Source organism: Moschus berezovskii, chromosome 3, assembly GCF_049115385.1.
Source record: "Moschus berezovskii isolate FMDL1 chromosome 3, NW_MosBer_1.0, whole genome shotgun sequence".
Classification (NCBI taxonomy): Eukaryota; Metazoa; Chordata; class Mammalia; order Artiodactyla; family Moschidae; genus Moschus; species Moschus berezovskii.
Genome location: NC_142462.1, coordinates 21285497 through 21303366, shown reverse-complemented (window position 1 = coordinate 21303366; position 17870 = coordinate 21285497). Strand labels below are relative to the sequence as shown.

At 39.3% G+C, this 17870-nt stretch overlaps 1 protein-coding gene across 2 annotated transcripts in view; it reads right to left on the bottom strand.

Annotated features, from left to right (window-relative positions):
- C1GALT1 (core 1 synthase, glycoprotein-N-acetylgalactosamine 3-beta-galactosyltransferase 1) overlaps positions 1-17870 on the bottom strand; it is a 50137-nt gene that overhangs the window by 6833 nt on the left and 25434 nt on the right. For both annotated transcript variants that reach the window (XM_055420473.2, XM_055420474.2), the window contains exons 2-3: positions 8843-9079; positions 4816-5483 (exon numbers count right to left, since the gene is read on the bottom strand). In XM_055420473.2, the coding sequence (XP_055276448.2) occupies positions 4816-5483; positions 8843-9079 (905 nt within the window). The remainder of the gene's footprint in view (positions 1-4815; positions 5484-8842; positions 9080-17870) is intronic.

The window sequence follows — 17870 nt, the reverse complement described above, 5'->3', positions numbered from 1 at the left end:
GTGGCCAGTGCATAGTAAACTAAAGACTAGAACAACAGTGGTTAATATTAAATTACTGGATCCTCTCTGGAAGCAATTTTATATAACTCTGAAATATTATAATAATATTTTGCTTAGATTTATTGCAGTAATTATGTTACACTCCATTGTGCTTCTTTTACTGGATGGCCAAGATAACTGCTTAATGATAACAGTTCTTTATTTTTTATTTAGTTAATATTTATAAGCAATAAAAGGCAATATAATAAAATAGTTATCATTCTTAGAAACAAAGTACCTAGTTCTTTGCATATGATTATGGATACCCCCAAAACTCAACAGAGTTGAGTGAAAAATCATCAGAAATAAAAAAATCCAGGAACAGAGCCAGATTTTAAAGATGCTTAGGGGAAAAAAAGCTTTCATACATATGTATACACACACACACACATACACACTAGTTTAAAAGTGTTAAGCAAAGAAACCAATTAGAAGAGTAACAAAAATACTAAAAACCTAAGGAGATACTTAAGAAATAAATATTTACTTGAAGACAACTACAAAAATTTACTAAGGGACCTAAAAGGAAATTTAAAAAATAATGGGCAAAGATATCCATTGTTCCTTAAGTAATTAGTTTATGCACAAGTATAAAATTTGAGAGTTGCCAAAACAATTTAAAAGAAAAAGAGAGGGAGCAATAAAGGAGAAAAGACACAGTCTTAGATTAATAATTTCAAGACTTTGTAAAGCTACAAGGTTCAAAACAATATGGTACTGAGCCAAAACCAAATAGAACAATGGAACAGAACTGAAATCTCAGATACCGACCCGACTGTAAGTAATGCTACAGTGAATGATAATAATGGAGGTAATTTTAAATCACCAGTGAAAAAAGGACTATTAATAAATGGTACTGGAATAATTAGTTAACAATTTGGAAAAATCAGGAGTTCTCTACATCAACCATATACACTAGTAAGTTTCAAATGGATTAGAGGTAATATAAATAAAACTGAAGAATTAATATGCTAAAACCACATTTGATCATTTCTGACCTATAAAAACGGCAATTTCACACACAGAGGAATGTTTTTTAATATTTGAAAATCCACTATCTTTTAAATCTGCTGTATTAAGACTGACTTCAAAATTTTCTTGTGAAAAAAATCTACTGCTAGGGAATAGACTGGAGTCCTAGGGAAAAGATTTCATTCCTAGGAATAGATTCACTTCTAAGGAAGTGAGAAGGTAGTGTGAAAGGGAACAGCATGAAAAGTTCTGAACAACTAATGTAAGAACATAACTTTTTGATTAACTACAGTATTTCACACCCTAACCTGCTAGATAAAATTTTCTTTTTCAGAGCTTCTTTTTTTTTTTAAACTAGAGTATAACTGCTTTATAATGTTGAATTACAGATAAAACTTTTATACACTGTATTTTTAGTGACTACTAAGGAGAGAAAGCAAGTATGTATAAGATTCAGGACAGCTTTGAAAACAGCAACTCCCTTAGAGAGAAGACAATTTATTAAATGATGAAAATAACAGAAGTGTGGTTTCACTCTGGGTTTATATAGAACCTCCTGAGAGAAAAGAAGCAAAATTAGGCTGGGTCAATTATGGAACTTACAAGTCTGTTTTACAGTTTTTAAAATAACTTATAAATTTTTAGAGAATAAACGTAAATTTTCCCATCCATTTAAAAAGCTAGTATAATTTAAATAAGATAAGTGCCTGGATGGGAGGAGGGTTTGGGGGAGAATGGATATATGTATTATGGGTGAGTCCCTTTGCTGTTCACCTGAAATGATCACAACGTTGTTAATCAGTTATATCCCAATGCAAAACATAACTAAAAATAAATAAAATATGTGCTCTGTAAATATTTGTTAATATAAAATATATTGTTGCTGCTGCTGCTGCTAAGTCATGTCAGTTGTGTCCGACTCTGTGTGACCCCATAGACGGAAGCCCACCAGGCTCCCCCGTCCCTGGGGTTCTCCAGGCAAGAACACTGGAGTGGGTTGCCGTTTCCTTCTCCAATGTGTGAAAGTGAAAAGTGAAAGTGAAGTTGCTCAGTCATGTCTGACCCTTAGCGACCCCACAGGTATACCTTATTTGCAGGTGGGAACTGTTGGCAGTACCTTTAAAGGCAAAGTGGGATATTTTACTGGTTAAAAATAATAACAATTATTATGTTCCTTTGTACCGTTATGTGTATACAACATCAAAAACTCTTAGTGAAATCTTACATGCATTTAGGTGTTTTCATTACTATGCATTTGTAATGTTCTTGAGTTTAGGTATATTTTTGTACGGAGGGGTGCAGAATTGAGACGGGAAGAGGTCAAGTAATCCTGGATGACTTAAGAAAACTTTGCACTGAAAAAGCATCCAAGTAGTACCTCACTAAAGCCAAAACCAAAACAGACTATCAAAAGGCAGACTTGGGAATACATGTGTTTTACAGTTTAGGAAATTCTTGCATCTATAATAGCAGTAAGATCATAGCAGTCAGACATAAAACTGAACTTTAAAATGTTTGTTTATTCAAGTGGAATTTATCCCAACAAAATAATATTTATTCTAACACATCCTACCCTCTTTTGGGGAGCACGTATAACGTTCATCAGACAGCAGTGGCCATGACAGAAATAATAAGAGCTTTTAAAATCAGAGAGGGACTGCAGATACTGCCAAGGCTACTCATCAGGACAGTAAAGTTATGTGACTCTCTTGAGTCTGTTTTGTCACTTGTTAAATGTAGGTTTACCATTAAGGATTAGCTGTCACTTCTGTGTAAGTACCAGGAACACACTGGTGGCTGAGAGCTGAAAAAGTAATTCGCTTTAAAATTTCCTTTTAAAGCTGAAAACTTAAAAGCTCGGGTCAGAGGTTCCAGGTCAAGGTTTGAAACTTCAGTGCTTTTAACATTTTGGGCTGGATAATTCTCTGTTGTGAGGGGCTGTCCTGTGCATTGTGGAATATTCAGCATCTAGTAAGTTTAGAATCTTGTGGATTTCTACCCATTAGATGCCAGTAGCAACCACTAAGTAAACAACCAAAAAAGTCTCTAGTTTTTCCCAAATGTCCTCCGGGAGGCAAAAAAGAGCCCCTGGTTGAGTACTACTGTTTTAGATGGTGATTTGAAAACAATGGCTTGTAAAGAAGATAACAGTACCATAAAGTGTATTATTGGTTATCTCAGGGCCAGAGAAAAGGTAAACAGCATCAGTGACTTGCCTCAAGACATTAATCAACAACAGAAGTGAGTGAAGTCGCTCAGTCGTGTCCGACTCTTTGCGACCCCATGGACTGTAGCCTACCAGGCTTCTCTGTCCATGGGATTCTCCAGGCAAGAATACTGGAGTGGGTTACCATTTCATTTCTCCAGGGGATCTTCCCGACCCAGGGATCGAACCTGGGTCTCCCGCATTGGAGGCAGACGCTTTAACCTCTGAGACACCAGGGAAGCCCAATCAACAACAGAACGGGAGTCTAAAAGCTAGACTCTGGGATTCCCAGTCTCCAGTCAATCACTGATGCAATGTTCATATAGTGAAAAACTGGCAACAGCTTACTAAATATATACAGGCAGGAGGATGGGTAAGTTACAGTATATTCATATATTAGATTATTATACAGAAGTCTAAAATTAATGAAGCAGATACACATTTCAATGTTGCATGCAAAAGGCATATGCTCAAGTATGCCTATGGTACAATTCTACTTATTTAAAAACCTGCAAAACAACACACAATATATTATTTATGAATATAGAAACGTGTAGGGAAAATATAAAAACACGCATGATAATGATAAATACTAAACTCATTACAGTGGTTAATTCTCAGGAAGGAGCTAAGAGAAATGGATTGAGGAGAGGACACTGGCCTCACCTATCTCTATACCTTTTTGTTTTAAAAAAATCTAAAGCAAATGTGGCCAAAGACTAATATTTGGTAAAGCTGGTTGTGTTGTGTGTGCATACTCAGTCGTTGGTGGGTACAGAACAGCATATCCTCAAATATTTAGCTGTACATTTGAAATATTTAATAGTTTATTTTAGATAAAATTCTCAGGAATGTAAGCTGTCAAGTGAGGTCCAGGACTTACAGGTACTCCCTGTACGACAGACACTGTCCTGTATCATGACGACCACTGGATCAGACAAGTAGATAAGGTCCGTCTTACAAATGAGGAAACTTAGGCTCAGGGGTTAGGCAAATTCTGTCCATCCAAGGTCATTCAACTATTAAGTGGGAGAGCAGGATTTGAACCTAAGTCTTTCTGAACCTCAAAATCTTTTCAGACATTGTTCCTGAAGATAAGAAGGCTCTTTACCCAGATCTTCCCATAGCTTGCTTTCTAACCTCACTCAGGTTTCTGTTCAAAAGTTACCCTTTTACGAAGCCCTCTTTATTTGCCCAAACTAAAGTATCCCTTCAAACTCTGGGTCACTCTCCATCCTCTTACCTGGCTCCATTGTTCTCCAGGGCACTTGCACTACCTAAAATCATTTTATAACTCGACTTGTCTGCCTGTTTACTGTATGTCTCCTCATCAAGAATGTAAGGTTCCTAAGAATTGGCACCTGACAATATTTACTGCTATGTTCTTAGTGCCGGGCATGCAGCAATACAAATGTTTACTGAATTACTATTGCTGACACCTTCGCTCTCATCTGCTCTGTGATACTGCCGTCCGATATAAAAAGACTAAAGGAGAGTCTTGGCTGCTGATACTAAAGAACATCACATTGTTAGCTTTTTTTTTTTTTTAATAAACAAAAGTCAAAGTACTTACACAGTAATAAAATTTCTAAACTTACCTCTACAGGAGGATAATAGTTATAATTCCAGTACCAAAAGGTTCTTGGCAGATAACCCTTGATTAAGTGGTGTTCTGGTACAAAAGGATGAAAAGTTTCTTTTCCAGTGGTATCTCTGGAATCTCCCGCTTCTACGTTTATAATTTCCATGCATCTCCCCAGTGCTAAATCTTCGATGGAGGAACTATGCGTACATTTGTCTGTTTTAAATGCCTCAACAAATCTCTTCAAAGCTTCTTTGCTCAGTACATATCCTGCTCCTCCACTCATGTAGCCCTGCTTTACATAGGGCTTAAATCTTCTCCCAAAGTAAATGGGTTCTTCAGGGTTGTGTTTTGAGAGAAGCCATCTCAAGTTATCCAGTATAACATAAGTGTCATCATCTGCTTTCATAAACCAATCAGCATCTTCTAAATAATGATCATGAACATACTGAAATGCTTTAATTGTTTTCCAGTACAATTGGTCTCTGCCTTCTCTAGTTTTTAATCCCACAGCAGGGAAGTCCTTGTCTTCTTCTGAACTCATAAACAATACTTTATTACAACGCTGGGCCCATGTAGCTTTGACATGTTTAGCCTTTTTCTCTAGATTTTGGGGCCCTGTCATTACCCAGCAAAGAATTTTAACCTTCTGATAGAGCTTTTCAGCGATGTCGGTGTTCTCATCTATTAAACAAAAACTGCTTAAAGTTAATTTACATAGTTTTAAATTCAAAATAAATTCTACCAAAGAAGACATTCTCTTGAACAAAATCAAAAGACTCCCCTCCCCCTTCTGTACACCTCTCTACCATTAGTGATCCAGCTGAAAGAAACACAGCATTGACAGGAATTTTTCACTGCTATGAATAAGCTTCAGAAGGGCAGGAAACACAGACTACTGAAGCAGCAGTTCATCTTGGGAGTCCACATCGTGTGTTATGAATTTCTAACACAAGTACCCTGAGGTGGTTTTAAGAAGATTTTCATGACTACCCCAGTTCGAAAAAGACGAGTTAATGCAAAGCTGAGATCACTTCTTACAGTAACATAACTCATTCCAAAGTGCAAATCCACCAGAAGCAGAAGAACAAGGATCGGTAGTATTTCCAAGATTGTCAAGAGCAGTGTTTTTCAAAGTATTGGTTTGCAAAGAAATGGGGAGCTTATGACAAAATATAAAGCAATACATTGGGCTTCTGTGGTGGTGCAGAGGATAAGAATCTGCCTGCCAATGCAGGGAACATGGGTTCAATCCGTGTTCCAGGAAGATGCCATGTATCTCAGGGCAACTAAGCTCATGGGCCACAGCTAGAGAAAGCCCATGCGCAGCAATGAAGACCCAGCACAGCCAAAAATAAAACAAACAATTAAAAAAAATAATAAAGCAACATCTTCTTTCATTAAGGAAGTCTTGCTACAATCTACCAAAATGTCCATTTCACTAAGCAGTAAGCTTAACTGAGTTACATTCTGGTGCAAGCTTCTAATCAGGATGTAGACATGTTAACAAACAATTCACAGGCTGTTGGGCCAGGACTATATTTTGAGTAACACTGCTCCAGAGAAAGATTCCAACTATGAGATTCCAGATCAGTGCTTGGTGAAGGATCAATTTTTATTTCCAGTAGTTAGAGACCTATACTTTTGCAACATGCCAAAAATGAATAATAAAATAGAATTTCAAAAATAAACACAAAAACACAAGCCCTAAGTTTTTGTTTAGATTTACACAAAATTATTGTCCAATTACCATAGAAGTTTCTAACTGTTTAATTCTGTCGTCAATACTCTTTCAGTTGTAGACCAGCATGACTCTACAAAACTGCACTTTGTGTAGCAATGCTCTAGGCAGCATCCTGAGGAAATATCCTTGACGTTAAGGTCAATCAGTTACAAAAGCTCAGTCCTGTGAAAAATTACCAACTGGAGGCATACGTTTCTAGTTAACTGACTGAGAGGGAGTAAAGGGAAATGCTGGGATGGGCATGAAAATATTCTAATTGTCCCTCTGAACATCAAGAATTTGCAATCCCAAACCAGACGCAACTGCCCTCTTTTCAGGCAAAGAGCATTCATGTTTCACACAGTTGAGGGGTTCAATCTCCTAGTTATACATATATGCCAAATCCTGGGCGGGAAGGACTGTGGCGGGAGCAGAAATCCTTAATATGTTTCACACAGAGCAAGACATCATTCTCCCTACAGTTGGAATCTGGTAGACAGCCTTTCTCATTCTTTCATTCCTCTGTGATGGGCATGAGCTGGTACAGGAGATAAAAAGATGAATGAAACACGTTTTGCCACAGAATTCATTCTAGCGTGGGAACCCGGCATGCAAACCAATACTTGCTGTATATTAAGAGATGTTGTAACAGAGGTATGTGTAAAGGTTTCAGTGAACTGAGGGGTAAGGTATTGGCGGATAAACACTACAGAATAGTGAAATGGGACGTTGGCTAGAACAGAGAAGAAAGGGATATAAGGCAGTATCAGGAAAAATAAGAGACAACACAGGAATCAGGTCTTTAAATGAAGCCCACCAGAAGAAAGGACAAAAGACACGGTGAAGTTCGGCTGAGTGCAAGTACACAGATGTAGCTGAAGGTCTGATTTAGGGAAGCACGCTACCGAGAGGAGTAAGCTAACAGCGGTAAAGAAGCAGACTGCTGACATTCATGAGACGGCCCTGACGGGTGAGCAGAGGAAAGCACCGACCACGACTTCAGTTTCTGACTTAGGCAGAAAGCGGTGAGTTATACAAAAATAGGAGGAAGAAAACATTTTCGGATCGTAAAGGAAAGGAAGGAGTATGATTTACACGTTAAGTCTGCGAGCAACAGACAGACGTTTAGCGTACCTACCTTCTGTAGACCATCAAGTAGGACAAGTAGGTCCTAATTTACGTGTCTGCAGTGAAGCTGATCTAGAACAGCCAACCAGTAGAGCAGCCTGGCTCCCACTGAACAACTGAAGACTAGAGCAATGGTACAGAGCCAGTGCACAGTGATCAAACTGCTCTATGGTAAGAACATGGCTGCTCAGAGATGAACCACCGTCATATAAACACTCACACACATGACACTTCGTCATAGTATGCACGTACTTGCTAGTTCATAAGATAACTAGGATGTGAACCTCACCCTCAACCTCAGATTGAGAGGTAGGAAAGAAGCAATTTACTGCCAAAAAGATAAGAGAAACACCCCTTAATGTGGGACCCGCTGCATCCCAGAATTCCAACTTGTTTCCAAGTTGCTGTATTTTCTGTCAAATAAATCACCATGTGCAGAGATCTTTGAATTGTGAATGTCTTCTCATACTGTCTGGAACTAGGTTAAGGTAAAGACAGCAAGGAACAGATGGAAACTAAAATTATGAGGACTGATGACATCACACAGGCAAAGAAAGAGCCAAAGAACAGAAGCTGAGAGAAAAGCAGCATTTAAGGGGCATAGAGAGGACACGGTGGAGAACACCTGGTTACAGGTAGAAGACCAGGAGAAAACGAAGTCATTTCATGTTGATATAACATATTCCTAGTTTTCTACTTCCCTAACAGTTTTATGCCTCTTAAAAGGAGAAAAGATTAGTTATGTCAGACACTGATAAAAAGTAAATTGAAATTTATATATACCTCTTGGGTTTCTCTAGGAAAACAAGACTAAGCAAAAACTAAGACTAAAACAAGATAACAGCAAAAACCAAAGACATACATATGAACAATGAAAACAAAATTAAAACTTTTAGAAATAAATCTAATCTGAAAGTTTTGCCTTTCTCCAAGTTATGTTTTCTGAACTATTTCTATTTAAAAATAAATTCAAAATTAATATCTTACATCCTAAATAAATCTGGGTTTTAGTAATTTCTTTCTCCTGAGGCAAACCAAGAATTGTCATTTAATATCTGGAATTAAACTCATTTCCATCAAAAGATACAGGGATACAACAAGATTCACATAAGCAACTTTTTCTAATTCTCTCAACGCTTAAACATATTGAAAAATACAGGTTCTATTGACGCCTTAATACAGTAAACCATACCTTTATGTTGGCTGGCATCTGCATCGAAGTTCATCTGTCCTTCTAGATGATTCTGTTCATTGTCATCTGAATGCCTAGCATGAGGATCATTATGAAGAATACTAGGCTGGATGTCCTTCTGTTCTTCCAACAAAATACTAAGTAGCTGAGAGCATAAAACAAATCCGACTGCTGATCCACAAAGGAAGGTTAAAATATTCAGCCAAGATTTAGAGGCCATTTCCCGAAAATGTATTTCTGCAAGAAAAAAATTATTACGGTGTGATAAATTATAAAGTAATACACATACCAAGAGGACTGCTAACTGTTAGCTATGTCACTGATGCTGTTGTTTTAGTTCCTAAGTCACCTCTAACGCTTTGCAACCCTATGGACTGTGGTGGTGCTGGTGGTAAAGAACCTGCCTGCCGATGCAGAAGACAGAAGAGATGCAGGTTTGATCCCTGTGTCAGGAAGATCCCCTGGAGGAGGGCATGACAATCCACTTCAGTATTCTTGCCTGGAGAATCCCATGGACCGAGGAGCCTGGCGGGCTACAGTCCATGGGATCACAGAGTTGGCCACAACTGAAGTGACTTAGCAGCAGCAGGACTGCAACCCACCAGGCTCCTCTGTTCACAGGATTTTCCAGGCAAGGATACTAGAGTGGGTTGCCATTTCCTTCTCCAGGAGATCCTTCTGATCTTGGAATGATAATTCCTTTGTAAGGAGAACATTTCTAAGAGTATTTAACTCTCATCCCTCTATTTGCTGCTGAAACACACATTATGGACAGTTCGATAAAATAAATGAGTAGCAACTAGGAGGATCATTGTTGGGCAGGACACAGGTAAATATGTCTGTATTTGCACAAAGAATTACCTATTCTTCTCACCAAGATCCTCCATGGATCCAAGCCAGATTGCCACATTCTTTTTCTTTCTTTGCTGTCAAAGGACTTAAATATACTTCTTTTCTCTACGTACTCTAATAAGGGGTCAGCAATTTTTTTTATAAAGAATCAGAAATAAAATACTTAAGGATTTGTGGACCACAGATGGTCTTTTGTACATTATCTTTCTTCCTTTTTATTAAACAACCTTTAAAAATGTAAGAAACAGTCTTAGCTTGTGACGGCTAGAGTCAGCACTGTTTTAGGACCTTCGGGCCAAACTTATCTGCCACCTGATTTTGTAAATGAAGTTTAACTGGAACATACCCAGGCCCAGTCTGGAGAACGGCTGCTTCTGCTCTACAACAGCAAAGTTGAGTAGCGGCAGCATGTCCCACAAAACCTCATCTAGTCCTTTAAAGGAAAAGTTTGCCAACCCCTGTGCCCTAATACCCAGGGTTCACTGCAATGCTGGATGTGGCCACCCTCTGCTCACTACTTTTCACTGTTATCCAACTGGACTGCAAGACCCTGAACAGCTTCTACACATCACTAGGATTAAGTAGGGTGCCTGGAACAGGGGCTGCTGGATAAATGTCTGCTGAACTGCCTGACAACCAAACGGGTCCATTTTAAGGGTTTGCTAATAATTACTACATGTTGAACTTGTAAATTCCTATGAGAACAGTCTTAAATCTATAGTTTCCAACTCCTCAAGATAATTTTTTTAAAATGTTTGCTAAGCATCAACCACATGCCAGACGCAGTCCACGCTTCATTTCACTTGAAAAAAGTTTTAATTTCACTCTTCATTCTCACTATAACCACTGTGCAAACAAGAGAACAGGAACAGAAACTTGGGACTTCCCTGGTGGTCCCGTGGTTAAGAATCTGCCTGCCAATGCAGAGGACACAAGTTCCATCCCTGGTCTGGGAAGATTCCACATGCCTCAAGGCAACTAAGCCCATGGGCCACAACTACTGAAGCCTGCATGCCACAGCTACTGAGCGAGCTACTGAGCGAGCCCATGTGCTGCAATTACCGAAGCATGCACACCCCAGAGTTTGTGATCTGCAACAAGAGAAGCCACTGCAATGAGAAGTCTGTGCACCGCAACTAGAACGGAGACCCCACCCAACAAAACTAGAGAAAGCCCTCACGGAGCAACACAGACCCAGAGCAGTCATAAAATGAATAAATAACTTTAAAAAAGAAAACAGAAAAATTTAAAAACATAACTTGCACAGGCTGACACAATCAACAAAAGCTATGACTTGAACCCAAGTCTGTCTGCTTAAAAAGTCAGTGCTCTTCCCACTGCGTTTCTCAGACTCTTGACCCACTCACCACTAACAGCACAGGACAATGGACCTGTGCAGTGAAGGCAGGGGTCTGGGAAATATGACCATCAAAATAAAAACTGTTTTGAAATATTCTGTAAAACAAACAAACCAGTGATCACCACTGGAACAACAAACAACTTCATGGGGTTATATTTCCACAGCAGCTAGGTTTTTAAAAACCAAACCTAAGTACAACCAGCAAAACTGAACAAAAGATATAAGTCTGGTGACTGTGCTAAGCCCCCTGCAATTCTCAGTGTGTGAGAATTGCAGGGGGCTGGGGAGGCAAGATCTGGAAATAGAAAGAAGCCAAGAAAGGAGGACTGGACATCTAGCACGGCTTCATTCCTCAAGACAACCACTGACTCTGATAGAGAAAAGAAGCACTAAGGCAAAGAAGGTAAGAAAAAAAGAGTCCAACATCTCCCTAAGAGAGAGGTTCTGGAAAACACCCAGGCTTTTATTTGGACCCTGAAAAGCCACAATCTAGGAACAAGAACGGAGCAGAAATTAGACCAACCTTCACCAGGATTGAAGCCCAGGTTGGAATCATCTTAACCACACTGATGGATTAGGGTGATCTGCCCCTAGCCTAACTGCAAAACATGAAGTCTTCTGGAGAAGTATAAAATCACGGAGAACTTCAAATTATCATTATAATTTTTTATAGTGATAATGTTCAACCCAATAAAAAATAATCAAATATCAAAAGTAAAAGCTTGAATGAAGACAGAAAATAGGAAATAGAAACAGACCCACAGGAGACTTAGGTAAGAGATTTTCCTACTAATAACTTTTAGTTAGTCAATAAGTTAAATGACAAGACAAAGATATAAGGTATAGAAAAAACACAGATAAGGAGAAAAATTAATAAGCTGAAAGCCAGGTCAGAAGAAATTACACAGACTAAAGTACAAAAAGAGACAAAGATGGTAAGTAAAGAACTGAGCAAAAGAAACATAAGAAACAGAGTAAAAAGGTCTAACGTATGTGTTAACTGGGATCTTTGAAGAAAAAGAGATAACTGATTGATGAGAAAGAGCATGTGAAGAACAAATGACTGAACATTTCCCAAAACTGACAAAAGACTACCAACTCTCAGATTCGGGGGGGTTCCATAAAACACACACACACCCCCACAAAGAAAATGATACCAAGATAAACCACAGCAAAACTGCCAAAAATCAAAGACAAAGAAAGCATTCTATAGCTAGCAAAAATAGCCTTCAAAAATAAACCTGAAGAAGATTTTTTTTAAAAAATCATCTTTATTCTTAAAAGAAATACTAAAAGGAGTTCTTCAAGCAGAAAGAAAAGAATTTTAGATGAAAATTCAGAACTGAAGAAGGAAGGGTGAACCATAAAAAGTTACTGTATGTACTGATGTGTATGCGACTGTTTGCAACCCCATGTTCTGCAGCAAACTAGGCTCCTCTCTCCATGGGATTCTCCAGGCAAGAATACTGGAGGGGCTTGCCATGCCTTTTTCCAGGGGATCTTCCCAACTCAGGAATCGAACCTACGTTTCTTACACATCTCCTGTTTTAGCAGGTAGGTTTTGTTTTTTTTTTTTACCACTAGTGCCACCTGGGATTCCATATATACATTGCTAACTAAATCCAAATGAACACTGGCTAGATAAAATATTAAAATGTTCCCACAAGGCACTGTTACTATTATCATTAAAATAAATGACAAAACTGGCACAAAAACTGTGAGGCTACAAGGAGTTTAAGTGTTCTAAAATCATTTTGTTGTGTAAAAATACTAATATCAGACTTTAAAAGACTAGGAGAGTATGATAGAAGGACTACTGTAATAATTAAAAAAAGTGAAAATATATAAGTAAAACTAACAGAAAAAACTAAAACACTTAATGATTAATACTTTAATCAAAGGTATTTTCAAGGCAAGAAAAAAGGAAGAAATGGATAAAAATAAATGAGACAGAAAGAAAACAAATAGTAATATGACTGACTTAAACACAAATTTATTGGCAATGGCATTAACTATAAAAAGACTAAAATTCGAATTCAAAAAAAGATTACGTACTAGTCTAGAAGAAAAATAAACCCAAGTATACGCTGCTTACAAGAGACATACATTAACTATATAAGAAAGTTAAGAAAGTTGGACTGTGAAGAAAGCTGATCGCCGAAGAATTGATGCTTTTGAACTGTGGTGTTGGAGAAGACTCTTGAGAGTCCCGTGTACTGCAAGGAGATCCAACCAGTCCATTCTAAAGGAGATCAATCCTGGGTGTTCATTGGAAGGACTGATGCTAAAGCTGAAACTGCAATACTTGGCCACCTCATGCGACGAGTTGACTCACTGGAAAAGACTCTGATGCTGGGAAAGGTTGGGGGCGGGAGGAGAAGGGGACGACGGAGAATGAGATGGCTGGATGGCATCACTGACTCTGTGGACATGAGTTTGAGTGAACTCTGGGAGTTGGTGATGGACAGGGAGGCCTGGCGTGCTGTGATTCATGGGGTCGCGGAGAGTCGGACACGACTGAGCGACTGAACTGAACTGAAAGTTGAGAGCAAAAGGATGGGAAAAGATATGTTATTCAAACACATATAGAAAGAATTTTATAATCAGATAAAACAAATTAGTGGCTACATGATGTATCTTCAAGATATTAAATTCTGCATTTATGATTTACATACTTTTCTATATTAATATTAGGAAAAGCTTTATATAAAAATACTTTCATATGACTTTTTGTTTTATCCCATTTAATACATATTTACTATATGTATGTTTTATATGGAAATATTTATTCCAATGGGGCTTCCCTGATAGCTCAGTTGCTAAAGAATCTTCCTGCAATGCAGGAGACCCTGATTTGATTCCTGGGTCTCAGTTTAGTTCAGTTCAGTCGCTCAGTTGTGTCTGACTCTCCGCGACCCCATGAATCACAGCACGCCAGGCCTCCCTGTCCATCACCAACTCCCAGAGTTCACTCAAACTCATGTCCACAGAGTCGGCGATGCCATCCAGCCATCTCATTCTCTGTCGTCCCCTTCTCCTCCCGCCCCCAACCTTTCCCAGCATCAGAGTCTTTTCCAGTGAGTCAACTCGTCGCATGAGGTGGCCAAAGTATTGCAGTTTCAGCTTTAGCATCAGTCCCTCCAATGAACACCCAGGATTGATCTCCTTTATGCTTATTGTATATCTCATATCTCAGGCCCTCTTTTGAATAGTAACTCCAATTTGAGAAAAATGACACTAAGGGGAAGTAGAGAATACAGCTGCTCAATATCAGAGGTGGAAATTACCAATATGAAACTAGTAGGCACTTGTTCACTTCCTTTGCTTTATCTTAACTGTAACTTTAAGTTCAGAAAGGGAGGTCTTCATGGGTAATAAAGTATGGATGAGTACAGATGTCCTGCTCAACTCCCCCATTTAATTTCCCAGAGGAAAGCAGAAACAAGTTTGTTCAGTCTTCCTGCTGTTTTCCCTGAGGGCCAGGGACCTCAAATTCTCCCCTGCTGTCCTTACCTCCATTCATATTTCAAGAGGTGTAATCTACTATTTCAGGAAAAATACCTTTCCTGCTTTAAGTGCTTCTTTTTGAAACTCTAAAATTCTCCAGAGTATTTGAAGCCCTGCTCTTTAGACTTTGCTCTAGGCAGAATCTTGGTCTGAGATCACATTTTAAAACGTCTGTTCGATTCTGTTTGCTATTATGTGGAGTGTGCATTAACACCTGACCTACAATTGAGGTTAGTGATTTGAAAGCACCATGAATAGAAAACATGAAGCTGAGAGAAGTAAGCGAAAGGTATCATAACTTCAAATTTCTTATGGCAACTACAGAAATACTGGCAGGGCAATCCTGAAGTGGTGAACCAGGAGGAGAGCTATTGAGGTAACATTCAGTCAGTTCAGTTCAGTTCAGTCGCTCAGTCATGTCCGACTCTCCGCGACCCCATGAATCACAGCACGCCAGGCCTCCCTGTCCAACACCAACTCCCGGAGTTCACTCAAACTCATGTCCACAGAGTCAGTGATGCCATCCAGCCATCTCATTCTCTGTCGTCCCCTTCTCCTCCCGCCCCCAACCTTTCCCAGCATCAGAGTCTTTTCCAGTGAGTCAACTCGTCGCATGAGGTGGCCAAAGTATTGCAGCTTCAGCTTTAGCATCAGTCCCTCCAATGAACACCCAGGATTGATCTCCTTTAGAATGGACTGGTTGGATCTCCTTGCAGTCCAAGGGACTCTCAAGAGTCTTCTCCAACACCGCAGTTCAAAAGCATCGATTCTTCGGCGATCAGCTTTCTTCACAGTCCAACTCTCACGTCCATACATGACCACGGGAAAAACCATTGCCTTGACTAGACGGACCTTGGTTGGCAAAGTAATGTCTCTGCTTTTTAATATGCTGTCTAGGTTGGTCATAACTTTCCTTCCAAGGAACATTAGCAGACACTTAAGAAACCGAGACATCGACTAGGAGTCACACTGCAAGCAAGTCCCCGTGTTTTCTGATTCTCCCACTGACACTCTGTCTTCTAACACAGTAGTTTTGACTTTTTCTTCTTTTTGTACTGGCTGTGACTTTTCTTATCTTAACACCAAATATAATTACATCACAGCCTCAGAAGGGAACAAATGCAATTGAAATTTCCATGGCTGCAGAGTCTACCACTCCAGGTACAGGAAAGCAATAGTTACAATGGTATTCAATAATAGTAACACTCAGACAGAAAGCACTGTGACCAAGAGGATGTAAAGACTGCAGGGCCAGAGAAAATTCTTATTTCTATCATCACAGCAACTATCTGAAGTGAAGGAAGTGCTGATCGAGCTCCAGGAAGCACGAATACTAACCTGTTACCCAACCATTTTCCAAGATTCTGTGCTTCAGAACAAGCCTACTTTGGCAGCTGCTCCTGCTAAGTCACTTCAGTCGTGTCCGACTCTGTGTGACCCCATAGATGGAAGCCCACCAGGCTCCCCCGTCCCTGGGATTCTCCAGGCAAGAACACTGGAGTGGGTTGCCATATCCTTCTCCAATGTGTGAAAGTGAAAAGTGAAAGTGAAGTCGCTTAGTCGTGTCCGACCCTTAGCGACCCCACGAACTGCAGCCTACCAGGCTCCTCCATCCATGGGATTTTCTAGGCAAGAGTACTGGAGTGGCTTGCCATTGCCTTCTCCGATTTTGGCAGCATGGAGGTTTTATTATTTGTAGAAAGCTAGTGATATGTTCGGAGAAGGCAATGGCAAGCCACTCCAGTACTCTTGCCTAGAAAATCCCATGGATGGAGGAGCCTGGTAGGCTGCAGTCCGTGGGGTCGCTAAGGGTCGGACACGACTGAGTGACTTCACTTTCACACATTGGAGAAGGAAATGACAACCCACTTCAGTCTTCTTGCCTGGAGAATCCCAGGGATGGGGGAGCCTGGTGGGCTTCCGTCTATGGGGTCACACAGAGTCGGACATGACTGAAGAGACTTAGGAGGAGGAGGAGGAGTGACATGTTATGGACAGGGCTTAGTTGAGGTGGCACTTTTTTAGAAAGACACCTGTTCTGGGGTGAATGGAAGGAAAGTTAACTTCTTGATTTTATGAAATTTGTTTTAAACTTTAAAATATTTTGTGATGCTGTTTGATGCCTGACATAGTCTTACCCTTTCCTGTCTAGAGAATTTTCAGCTGCATGGGTTGGCTTATCCCTACTGCTTTTAGCCCATTTCCTTTCAATTTCAAGGGCTCCTGTCTTATGACTAGATTTCTGTACACCTTCACTTTCCTGTTCCTGGCATAAAAGGGCTATTTCATGTCAGTGGAATGTACCCCAAGGCTCACTCCGATTTTTGGCAAAAATCGTCACCCTCATCTCTTCAGATTCTTGACAAGAGTGCTGAAGTAGACCACACTGGAGGAAGACATAGCTTACCCACACTGCGCTTCAATATATATTAAACAGAACAGAGTGCAAGGAAATTATCAATGCCAGCTGCTTTCCAAATCTGATGCATAATCAGAATCATTTGAGGAGACTTAAAAACTACAGATTACAGATGCACAAGTGCTGGAACAACTAAAACTCATAGTTTCATTTTTTTAAGGAACAGTTTTGTGCTCTTCACTGGTTAAAAAAAAAAATCAAGCAAACACAGAACTACCTGAGAAAGAAACTGCCCCAAATCCCATCACTTAGAAACAATTACCATTAACACTTGGTGAGTACCCTTACACACATGAATAACATCTTTATGAATAACAGAGATGAAAGGACAGGTAATTATACCTAACATCTGAGCCCTGTACTGATAACAGCTTTACATAGATTACCTACAAACCATAAACTAGGCACTATTAATCCCATTTTACAGGTGAACTCAGACACAGAGAGATCAGTAAACTTCCCTGGGTCATACTAGCAATCCGAAACAAGAATTCAGACCCTTAACCACTGTACTATCATTTTACAGAATTGGGATTATATTAGTCATGTTACTTTAAAGATTTAACACGTTAGATTTGAATTTATAGAATAAAAGGAAAATTAAATTGAATCTAAATTAACTTTGAACATTAGCTAAACATGTATAACGTGATCTCCCTCCTCTAAACAATCCCAATAAAGAGAAAGATTATGAAAAACATAAAGCAATCTGAGGCCTTATTTTTATTACATATTTCAAATTTAGATTGATTTCTTGCTTTGGCAAAGTGTAAATCAGCATACACACACACACTTCCAATGCAATCAATTTTTGTGAACTACTTTTATTTTGTAAAATTTACATAGCTTATATTCTATAAATTACACTGGAATTCCCATGACTGCTTGAT